Below are 12,325 nucleotides of genomic sequence, written 5' to 3'. Positions count from 1 at the left end.
CATATATCACATATTATTATTATTATTATTTTCCATGCATAAAGATTATATATCACCTATAAATCAAAATGTAAATTTTAGAACAGAATAATTTTTAATGAAAATCATCACTCCTTACTAATAATCCTAAATTATTTCCAAAATTAGGAGTTGTATATTTCAAATCCCAATGAAATTAAATAAAAATTTTTTTATAATACTACTAGAAATATACATCCAACTTCTCATTAATTCAGTAATTCAAGATTGATATCATAATTATTTTACTTATTTATGAGTTGTGTTGCTAATATTTAAGGCTTGGCATGAGTAGGCATTGCCATTTTATAAAATTATTCACAATTTTTAAAATAAAATATTAATTTTATATATCTTGCATTTATATATATATATACATTAAAAAATTATAATAAATAAACGGTCTATATTCATAATTAATTTACGTAATAGTAAAAATTATTTCGTTTGGTATGATTTATTTTATAAAAAAATAAATTAAATAATATATATATATGCAAAAATTACATGCATATCATGATATATATTATATATTTCTAATAGGGCAGTTACAAAATTAAAATACTTCCATTTGAGAAAGAAGAGAGAGGTGGGGTCGCGTAGGTTACAACACATTTAACCGTCTGCGCTTAGAGCTTCGCATGCTTCAACACTTGTCTTTAAGAGTTCAGTGTTTTATAATCAGACATATAGACCTCAACAGACCACCGGATTTGCGTTCTATGTTTCTCTCTCTGTCTCTCTCCCTATCTCATTTCAAACCACTCTGAATTTCCATACAAGATCAGGTATATAGCAAATCTAATCATATATCTATGTCTTAAATTCATTTGAATTTCTTGATTTACGACCACCTTAATTTCATGCTCTTGGAAATTTAGATCTAATGATCTAAGCTCATCTTGTGTTTGGATACTAGTTTTTATCAAATGGGTTGCCAAAAAGTTTTGATTTTTTTTTTTTAAATGATTCTGTGATGTGTTCTTGTAGGGTTTTACTTTAGATTGTAGAAGAAAATGAGAATCAGTTTATTAAATTAGTTTTTCAAGTGATTTTTTTCATATGTGTTTTCACCATGGAGAGATGATACATGATTTGTTTAGTCTTAATTTGTTTAGCATTTAAAAAAAAAATTGTAATAATCTCAAAGATCTGTAAGTGAAAGTTATTGATGAAAAGCAAATTACAAATGATAGATCTGTAGGAATGTACTGAAAAAGTTATCAATTTTATGCTTGGCTTGAATATCTGTTTGTAGATCTTAATGTTTTAGATTTTTTTAAATTTAAATTTATAAAATGCGCGCGAAACCACGTGTTAAATTAATTATAACGGTAATAAATCGTTGAGAAAAATAAAACGACCGATTTTTTAACTATATTATTTCACATCTAAAAAATTATTTTATTACACAATGCTGTAATTAGTTGAATGTAATTACCAAATTAAAAGTTTTTTTTTACTTGGTACAAAAATTTTTTAATTTAAGAATAAATAAATAAAAATTACAAAGATGCTCATGAAATTTACTGATAGGATAGATTTCATTAGGAACTTATTTAGTAAACAAATTTTATTGGATTACATTTATATTTAATAAGTTTCATTGCATAATAATTTAATTAGTGTAGTCAAATAACTTTGACAAAAATTTTCCTTTTATAAAGATTTTTTTTTTTAAATGCTTGTTCTTGAGGATTGGATGCAAAGACACACATATATGCACCAAGAACAATTATAATTTTACAGAAATATTTTCATTTTATGGTAGTTCTAATTCATGGATTCTTTGATGTGTTTCTACAAGCTTTATCAGGAACAAATTGAAAACCTTGATATTCGGAAATGATGAGGTCGTATCAAGGAAATACGAGAAGACGCAGCAATCGAGGAGCAGCAAATAAACTGCAAGCGGCTGCTTTACCCATTGATATCATCTCTCAAATTCTGCGCAGGGTTCCTGCAGAATCAATCTTCTCATGCAGCTGCGTTTGCAAGTCTTGGTATGCCTTGACTCACGATCGTCATTTCATTCAACAGCACCTCCAAATGACGAAGAAAGAGCCTTGCCAATATCTCATTCAGAGCCGTTATGGAGTTGCTTGTTTTCATCGCCTTCTGCTGTTGGATATCCATAACGAGCGGCTCACAGAAGTTTCTTTCAAGAAAATGAAGCTGCCCAATAACCCTAAACTCAAGTTGTCTGCTTTTTACATCGTCTGCTCCTCCAACGGTTTGCTGTGCTTAGCTCCGAAGGTAAAGATGGATCCTGTGCTGATTTGCAATCCAATCACAAGAGATTGCTTGATTCTACCTTCAGCGATATCAAGCGTTGAAATGGTCTGCAAGAGTTATCATATTGGTTTTAACTTTGATCCCTCATCTGGGAAGTACATGGTTGTGCGAGAATTTTCATATTTAACCAAACCAGCCAGCAACTTTCAGCTGCTTTCAGTTGGAGAAAATTCATGGAAGGAGATAAGTGGAGCTCCTGATGTTGTGCTTGAACAAGGGTTCGATACTCCAATATTCTGGAACGGAGCTTTCCACTGGAAAATCAGTGAAATTGATCACAGAAACAGCAACAACAGTTGCATTCTTGCTCTTGATGTAGGGGATGAGAAGTTTCACACAATCTCTTTTCCAGAGGATGAAAATAACTGTCCTCGTAACTATCACTTGGTGAGTTTACGAGGTGGTCTGAACATCGTAGAACATAACTCTCGTTTCTTGAAGATATGGACAGTGGCTGGAAACAAGGTTGCTGGTTTCTTCCTTGGCCTGCAACACATGTATCTTCTGTGCGTGCCTCCTCGGAGTCTTTTGCAGCATGACTTGATTTGCCAAATTGATGAACAATCTTACTTGATGCAAGTGTTCAGGTGGGATCTGAACGGTACTCAGAAGTGCACCCTCTTCAAGTTTTGTCCAACCATCGCTCGACACTTGGACTTGAACATTCCTGGTCTCCCTCACCTTTTCAGGCTGGTGTGCTTTCAACCTAGCCTTATTTCTCCTTTCATGGCTTCTCCTGCTTCAACCTAGTTATGATCTCATCGTCCTTTGTTTTTCGTATAAGTATTTCTAGACCTTGCAGGTTTGGATGTTGAGAGCTTCAAATCTTGCATTAATTTGGACTTTTTCTTTATTTTAAGTCATAGTCTCTATGTCATGTACATTGATTATGGTGAGACCCATCAAAATCAATGATCAATACAACCATTATATCTTAATGGTTGTATTATAAAATATCGTTTTATGCTAAGTTTATCATAAATAGTATGGAGTATGTTTTATTTTTGCGTTTATAATTTAAATTTAAAATGAAAATATGATATTTTATGAAACAAATTTAATTTTAAAATTTCAATATTATATATATAGTTAGACAGTGAAACTTCAATAGTGGTTTGAGTGATTTTGTTATTAGATGTGCAAACATAATATATATGGATCTTGTGTTTGTCTAATAAGATTGAATTATAATCTCTTAGGTTATTTGGGTAATTTTAAATGTCTTTGGCATGTCATTGTTTCCTAGTCAAGTATGTTATTTATGAGTCAAGATCCTAGTAAAATTTGAAGAGATGTTTTTTCTTAATTAAAATAATAAATATAATTCTCAATAGAGAATTACTCATACAGTTAAAAATCAGAGCACTCACAGGTTTAATTTGATGGTAAGTTTATTTGAGTAAATATGAGATATCTTAAATTTTATTCTTCAATCCATAATTTTCATTAAAAAAAAAATCCAAAATAAAACATCCAACTAAATAATTACTTTAGTTATACTTGAAAATAATAAGAAAAATAAAGTATTATATTTATTATACTCTATATCCCATAATATTATTCATTTTACTTATCTCAAAATTATTGCACATTCTCTAACGTATAAATTAACTATTATAATTTTATTTTATTTTATTTTATTTTTAAAAAATTTTTAAACATCTTTTAATATATAATAAAATTTAATATATTTAAGATAAATATAATTAAAAAATTAATAAAAAAATTATAATTTTTAATGTGTGAAAAACATAAAGTAAATAAAAATTATGAAACGAAAAGAGTATCATGTAATTAGGATAGAAAATATAAATTTAGAGATGGGTGATATACTAATATATTTATTTTGAAAAGTTTAATACAAATTTTTTTTGGTATAATTGAATAATAAGTAATGAATAAATTAACTAATATTAACTAAAATTTTTTTAAAAGTTTGCTTCTCGCTTGGTGTTGTGAAGAAGAAATTTCCTTCGCAGCCACAAAATTCTTGCAAAAGAAGAAATTTCCTTGTGGGCTCCCAACCCATTTATGCAGCCCATATTTTTCCTTTATTCATTTTCTAAAAGTCCCGTTTCTGGCCCATTTAGTTATTTGTTTCATTTTCTTTTTTTTTTAAATAATTTTAAATGAAACAAAAGAAATATAATATGTCCTTTGAAATTGACCAGAAAAAAAAAGATGAATAAATTAAAAGTTGATTTCATTATTAGAATCTATCTTCCCTTACTCTTTACTCCATATATTTTCAGAGGGAATGGAACAGCAGCCACTAATGTTCTTTCAATGTGGACAGTAGATCCCATATCCATTTCTTTCACCCACTAAATTGAGTCCAGTCATCTTCAACTTCTTCTCACTTCTCTTTTACCTTTTTTTAATAAATAAAAAATTTGAATATTTAACCTAAAACCTCCAAGTAAAAAATAAAATTCTATAGGGTATAATCATGTAACTTATAAGGACTTTTGGTCAAAATAGGGTTTCTACACTTGTTTCCTCAAGAGACTGTGTCTTGCTTCGTACACACGTGTCGACCCACCGGCATGGCTTCATCATTTTGCCACTGGTTTGCAGTTTCTTATTTTTTTCTTTCGTATTAAAGCTTAACCCATATCGAAAAAAAGAAAAGAAAAAGAAAAAGCTTAACCCATATCGACACGTGTCCATGGAGACGTTGCTGCAGCTCATCCAGAGGCGAGAGCTGATATTCATAATAATCATGCAGGTATAGAGACGTTTCTTCGGCAATTTTTCCTGCAGTTTTAAACTGAATTTGTACGTTCACCCACTTATAAGATGCCACGTAGCTATTGTTGCCCTACCTGAACTGAACTTTTGGGTTCATTTTCAAAATAATCATAAACTAATTTTTTATTATATTTACTTGAAAATATGGAATGCCAGACATAATAAAGATTTTGATAATCCTAATGAAATATTTGTCAAAAAATTGGTTATTACAAAAGAAAAACACAAGAAAAGGAAAGTACACCAATAATTTAACCCCCTGCTGCCAAAAAGGAGTAGGATAATACAGTGTTCCCTCCAATGTTCATTCGACACGTATCCATCCGAAAAGTTGATCTCTTTTAATATTAACGTTTGCATCCGCCGCACAATTAATAAAATATGCTATCTTTTTTAATATTACATTAAAAATTAAGAATTAATGTTTACTATATTATATTATATATTTATTTTGTACTTATAAATTTTATTTTAAATTTAAATACATTTAATTACTATTAATATAATTTTAATGTAATTTTAAATTTTAACTTTAGTTAAAAATTAAAATTAAAGGTACATATATACATATAAATCTTATGGCTATCAGCAAAGATAATCTAAATTTGTGATATTTTATTTACTTTTCTATGCCTAAAGTTTTTTAGGTATTTATTAAGTTAAATTGAAATTTTTACTTCCCTTAAAGTTTCTTTACAAATTAGTTATTGATGACCGCTGGATTTTTTCAGCCCTTACCAGGCTGGATCCATAGTAACAGCCCACAATCAAATTGGTCCAGTCCATTTCGGCTTTAAAGCCAATCTTTTCCTAGATTTCGGCCCTTTTCCCTCAAATCTGGCCACAAGAAGAAAATACTGCGGGTCCAGTCATTTCGCAGCCCTGACCACGCACGCGCCGAAGGAAATTAAATACTCGCCTGACACAGAGAGGGTCCTGAGGTTATCCTGACGTACGGCACTACTTCAAGGGATAGGTAAACCTATAGCGGAGAGACCATCTCGCGTGAGGGAAAAGAAAGAGGATTAAAGGGAGGTAATACTGGACTCTAAGGCTAAGTTTTTCTCCAAGTTTATAAAATTCTTGTAAAACCCTACTTTTTGGATTTCAGATCATCAGTTATCAATATTTAATGAATATGAATATTATTTTATATTTAATCAATGAAAAATTCTTTGAGTACGGTTTTTGGTTTTTACTTATTATTTATATATGACAATTATTTAATAACTCAAAGTGTTGATCTGAGATGGACAAAGTGTCAGCCAGTGCAGAGACTCTGTGGATCAAACTATGAAATCCTTACAGTATAACTGAGCAGAAGATGAGAAGACCTTAAAAAGGACGATTAGTTGGATATAGAAAGAGGAAATATTCTTAATTACACTGGGTTTATATAGATTTTAATATTATTTTATATAAATTTTCAGTTTAAATTATCTGTTTTTTTAATTATTTTAAAATTATTGTTATTTTTTTACATTATAATAATATATAAATTATTATTATAAATCTATTTAATTTTATTTCATTTTCAAGGGATCTCTTTAAATATTTAAATATTTATCAGTATTGTAAATTTAATATATTGAAGAGGGAAATAATTAAAAAATTAATAAAAAATTTATATGTTTTAATATAGGTGAAAAAAGTAAAATAATAAAAATGGAGAAAATAAATTTTTAATGCATAGAATTTCACGATTTTAATACATATTCCATAAAATGTCAGAGTTTTCATAAGTTAGTCTTTTTTTTTTTTAATCTCCTAATCTCTTTGAGGAGTACCCTTAAAAACCCATGGCTCTTGAACTGTTCTATATTAAGGCAGACTAGTAGTTAATAGGAGCACAAACGAGAGAAACTGAGTATTCTTAGAAGAAAACAGAGAATATGGGGAGAGGAAAAGTGGTGTTGAAGAGAATAGAGAACAAAATTAACAGGCAGGTCACTTTTGCTAAGAGGAGAAATGGATTGCTCAAGAAAGCTTATGAACTCTCAGTTCTCTGTGATGCTGAGATTGCTCTCATTATCTTCTCCACTCGTGGCAAGCTCTATGAGTTCTGTAGCACCTCTAGGTATATCTACACCATCTCTCTCTCTCTCACACACACACACATATGATATTCATACATTGTACGTCCCGAATGTATATACGATGATGTTTTGTTTGTGTGCAAGATCTGTGGTTTTTGAGAACCCAGTTCTTGTTTTGACCTACTTCTAGGCTTTCAGACGTTTTAATGTTCATAAACATATACCCTTTTCATTATCTTCAATCAAGAGAAAGTGATGATTTGCTCCTGATCTGTGATCTGTGTTTTTTGAGAACCCAGTTGTTGCTTTGAGCTACTTCTAGGCTTTCAGACGTTTTCTGCTCCTGATTTGTTCGATTGTGTCTGGTTTTGATGATTTAGCATGCAATTTAAAGAGAAAGTCATGATCTGTGCCTGTGATCTATATCCATATGTTTACTTTCTTCTACTATAATTACTTTTGGGTCATATTTTAATTGCTTTCCAAATTTGGGAAGTAATTAACATTGTTGTGTTTTCAGTTGTAGCTCATCTTTTTAACCTATGGATAATATCTTTGGTTTCTCTTCAGCTTTTCTTTCCTTTTTTGTTCAACCTGACTTTATATCGATTACTGGACTATGATCGCTAGATCTGCTTAGTAAATCTCACATGGTGAACCATTAAGGTCTTAATTAGAACTTATTATATATAATAAAAACTAGCTATAACTGTAGCTATAAGGAAGCCTAAGCACTGTTGAGATTTAGTGCTGGCGATTTGATGGTTTGCAGAGAAAGACTGGCGGAGTTTGTTGAGCAGCAATATTATTATAATGTTTTATTCTTTCACCAAAAATATACTGTTTTATTTGTTTTATATATATAAATTGGAAGAAATTTTCTTGAGAAAAGATGAAGAAGAAGAAGAAGAAGATACATATATTTCCTGTTTTATTGATTCTTTCTTCTTTTAGCAGAATAATATTCTTACATATGAGAGCTGTAGGTCTTCAGCAAATTATAGATATCTGACAGAAACCCTAATCTATATATTACCCAAAAAAAAAAAAAAAAAAAAAAACTGAACTAGCACTCCCAGACAAAACCAGCATTACATATGAGATAACTTAAAAAAATAATGTAATACTTATTTTTTTCAATTATTTTCACTACATATTTTGTCTTTATAAATAGTTTTTCATATAAGTGTAACACTATATGTTAAGATTTATAAAATATGATTATTTATTATTTAATTTTATCACTTATACAAAGCAAAACTTGATGAACTTTATAGTGAAATACATTACAATAACAAAATATTATACATTTTGGTTAATATTGAAAACATTATTTGAATAAAATTCTAAACTTTCAGTTAACTAATTAGATTAATAAGAATTTTTCATGTTTATTTTATCATGGTTCAGCATGATGAGAACACTTGAAAGGTACCAGAAGTGCAGTTATGGAGCAATGGAAGCGAGCTATCCAGGCTATGAGACACAGGTAGATAGGGCAATTCAAATTTAATTAATTTTGATATTATTGAATCAAAATGCATGCATGCATGATTAATTATTAGTACATATAATATAATATACAAAAAGTAAAAAAATATTCTTGTGGTTTCATTGATATTCACTTCAGAGTTTATAGTTTCAATTTGTGTTAAAAAAGTATTTTTGTGATTTCATTTATATTCATTTCAGAATTTATAATTTAATTTGTGTCAAAGTATTTCTGATATTATACCGTTAGCAAATAGTAAAAATTTTTTAACGCTATCAAAAAATCAAATATGGTAAATAAAATATATTTATTAATTTAAAAGAAAAAAATATAATGTAATTTCACTCATTTTTATTTTAGAGTTTATAATTTAATTTATGTTTAATTAGTATCTCGTAATATGATTTTTATATCAATAATTTTAATCGGTTCGAAAGATTACAGTTATTTATTAAAAGTGTGATAGATAGCAAAGTATTAAGACAAATTGAATTAGTGAATATTTTTTTATACTTTTCCTATAATATAAGCTTGTTCTCGTGTAGAGCAACCACCAGGAGTATCTGAAGCTTAAAGCTAGATTTGAGGTCTTGCAGCGATCTCAGAGGTGATCATTATGCTGATTCTTTTTTTTTTTTTTTTCTCTTATATATCTAATTAAGATTTCATTAATTAATTTGATTCAAAATTTTATTTTATTTTTTTTAATATAGGAATCTTCTTGGAGACGAGTTGGGTCCTCTAAATACCAAGGAGCTTGAGCAGCTTGAACTTCAGCTGGAAACATCCCTCAAACGAATCAGGTTTACCAAGGTAAAGTATATACATTATACATCGGTTGAGCATAGCTAAATTTTAGAAAATTTAAATTTATCATTAATCAATCGCTAATTAGAGATATCATTACTCGATTTTAATTTTTAAATTTATTTAGTAAAGGAAAAGTTCCATAACATTTGATTCATTCATATTTATGAATTCGGATTATTTTCAAATTTATGAGCAGTTTTACGAATAAATGTTATAAATTATTTAAAAAATCGAATCATGTGGCTTTAAATTAAGGATTTAAAAACTATGAAAAATCTGGACTGAATTGCATATAAAATAATTTGTTGCTCTTTAGTTTATTTTTGGGGTTTGCTTGCTGTGTTCTTTTGTTGTCAGTTGAGAGCTTGATTTTAATCAGTAAACTCTCTTCATTGCTTATCAAAAGAGAAAGTTCTTTTTATTCTTTTAATTAATTATCTGTTCCTTATGATTTTCAGACTCAATTCATGCTTCATCAACTTGCTGATCTTCAAAACAAGGTACACACATTCTTCTGGGGATCTGCTGCTTCCTTTTTCTTGTTATGTATGCAGTTGCTTGAATTTTGTGTAATACTAGGATAGTACTTAAGCTCAGGGACAATTTTATAAGATATCCTTAAACAATTACAGCAAGTTGCTGAAGTGTTGTGCATTCTTATTGTGTAGGAATATTTGCTACTTGAAACCAACAAAGCCTTGAAAAGGAAGGTACGTTCTTATATTAAGCTCAGGGACATTTTTTAAGCCTTGAAATTAATCCCAATCAAATTCGATTAATAAAAAAAATATGAAAAAAATTCATCCACCCTTAATTCTGGTCTAGTTTTCTTAATAAACAAACATTCAGAAAGAAGTTGTCTCAATTGTTTTTGGGCATTTGGTGCTGACTCATAGTCATTACTGCACTTTGATCAGCTGGAAGAAGGCAGAGGCAGTGGCAGTGGCAGCGGGCAAGTTCCCTTATTAGCATGGGAAGGTCTAGCAGCTGGTTCAGATGGATTCTTCCAGCCCCTGCAAATTGGGTACTTGTAATTCAAAATCTCATCTACTCTTTCATCTATTTCAGTATCTGCCAATGACCCAATATTAATCAATTCTGAAATTGCAATTTTCATTGGTTATTACAGATACAATCCTGAGGTTAATGTTGTCCACACACAACATGTCAATGGATTCATTCCTGGGTGGATGCTTTGATTAATCAAGTAAATGGTAATTTGTAAGTTTGTCATAGCATTAAAGACAAATGCTGTATTTTCATATTTGATGCATTCTGGATTTTATTTTTATTAATAGTCTTAAATTTAAACCTTATGTATAAATAATTTCAAAATTTAAAAAGAAGTTATCTACCTACTTATGAATGTATATGGTATAAATCTGAATTAATTAAATAATTTGGACCGTCCGATTATATTCCGCATTCTTCCAATGCGTGCTGCTGCCATCCATGGAGGCCAGCTCTACTGTGAACCACCCAGGCAGCAGGCCCTTTTGACTTGAGCCATTTCAACTTGCAAGTTGCAATTACCAAAATGGTGTCTTTGTGCGACATTGTGGATGGATAGAAGTGTAAAATAATCTCCTTCGCTGTCAATTCTCTATTTTGAGAAGCAGTTTGGAGTTTTTTTACAAATTTAGAGTTGAGGAAAAAAAAAATTGACCATTTAAGGTTAGGTCCAGAATATTTACAGATTTAGAGTTTGACTGTTATGAGACAATCAAAATTCTTGTCTAGCGCGCTAGAACTTGACTCTTGTTTAACAAGCGCCAGCTATTGAATAGAGTAGCTATTGAGCGCCAGGCTCCATGGCAGGCAATCATCGGACATTCATTGGAAATTAATTAGGCAGGAAATTATTGAAAATTTATATTATAAATATTAAAAAATATATATCATGTTAATATATTTATTTACTATTTTAATGCATATAATTATTACTAAACTTTTTTTTTTTTTGAATCAAGAAAGACTTTATTTATCTTGTAGAATAATAATCCAAGAGACAATCAGGAATGTCAATCCAAATCTTGAATCTACCATGATGAATAGACTCTTTAGCTAATAAATGGGCGGCTCTATTTTCTGAACGCCGTACTCAACAAACATGAATGTTACCCTGAGACCGCATAACATCTTTGCAATCAGAAACAACTAATCCAAACTCTGAAAAGTCATCCAGAGGAGAGCGAATAGCCAAGGCTACGGATTGGTTATCCGTAAAAATACAACCCGCCTGAAGAAAACAATCTCTAGCATAAGATAAACATTGACGCAAGGCCAAAGCTTCAGCAATAACAGGTTGCCCACCCCCCTCATAGAAACCCGAAATTGCAATGGAAAAGAAGCCTTCCAAGTCCTCAAATACTGCTGCAAAACCGAACAAATCAGCACTAGCAAAGACTGCACAATCAATGAATGCAATCCAATCAACTTCAAGAGTGGTAGCCTCAACCAATGGGAGCACACGAGGAACAGATGGGTGGCATAACGTCCTTGGTCGAGACACAAGTGAAGCCACATAATCATTAAAATAGGAACTAGCAGCATGATGAACCTCACTGGGTGACAAAACTTTATTGACCCACAATCTTTCATTCCTGGCATGCCATAACTTCCATGCATGTATAGCCATACGTGCAGTCCTTTCTCTGCCAAAAGTATTATAAATATGAATAAAGAAATCCATGAATATAGAAAAATCAACAGCAGTAGAAAAACCAGCAAGTCTCCATAACTCAACAGCCATTGGACAATGCAAAAAAACATGTGAAATAGATTCATCATGATCACAAAAAAGACATGCAGCAGGTACATGTATCCCACGCCTCAAAAGAATATCCCGAGTAGGAAGCACTCCACGACAAGTACGCCAAAGAAAATCCCGAACTTTGGGAGGAACATTAAGAGACCAAAGACG

At 30.4% G+C, this 12,325-nt stretch overlaps 2 protein-coding genes across 2 annotated transcripts; both read left to right on the top strand.

The window, feature by feature from the left end:
* The first annotated feature begins 1,863 nt into the window (after positions 1–1,863).
* Positions 1,864–3,063, top strand: LOC110617902 (F-box protein At5g49610). Its single transcript, XM_021760904.1, has one exon. It carries the CDS (start codon positions 1,864–1,866, stop codon positions 3,061–3,063), a length of 1,200 nt encoding a protein of 399 aa, XP_021616596.1.
* Positions 3,064–6,956: 3,893 nt separating this feature from the next.
* LOC110617901 (agamous-like MADS-box protein MADS2) lies at positions 6,957–10,601 on the top strand. The gene is made up of 8 exons (XM_043957778.1): positions 6,957–7,141; positions 8,511–8,589; positions 9,138–9,199; positions 9,306–9,405; positions 9,861–9,902; positions 10,071–10,112; positions 10,320–10,426; positions 10,532–10,601. The coding sequence occupies exons 1-8, from the start codon at positions 6,957–6,959 to the stop codon at positions 10,599–10,601; spliced, it is 687 nt and encodes a 228-aa protein (XP_043813713.1).
* The last annotated feature ends 1,724 nt before the right edge of the window (positions 10,602–12,325 follow it).

This window comes from Manihot esculenta, chromosome 6 (assembly GCF_001659605.2).
Source record: "Manihot esculenta cultivar AM560-2 chromosome 6, M.esculenta_v8, whole genome shotgun sequence".
Lineage (NCBI taxonomy): Eukaryota > Viridiplantae > Streptophyta > Magnoliopsida > Malpighiales > Euphorbiaceae > Manihot > Manihot esculenta.
The sequence above is the reverse complement of the archived record's forward strand: the minus strand, read 5'-3'. Positions and strand labels throughout refer to the sequence as shown.

What these genes read in the sequence shown, in the direction of transcription:
- LOC110617902 (XM_021760904.1), top strand. Translation starts at nt 1,864, where the DNA reads ATGATGAGGTCGTATCAAGGAAATACGAGAAGACGCAGCAATCGAGGA.
- LOC110617901 (XM_043957778.1), top strand. Translation starts at nt 6,957, where the DNA reads ATGGGGAGAGGAAAAGTGGTGTTGAAGAGAATAGAGAACAAAATTAAC. An exon ending in TTGCTGATCTTCAAAACAAG is followed by an intron (nt 9,903 to 10,070) that starts GTACACACATTC and finishes CTTATTGTGTAG; the next exon opens with GAATATTTGCTACTTGAAAC. An exon ending in TTCCAGCCCCTGCAAATTGG is followed by an intron (nt 10,427 to 10,531) that starts GTACTTGTAATT and finishes TGGTTATTACAG; the next exon opens with ATACAATCCTGAGGTTAATG.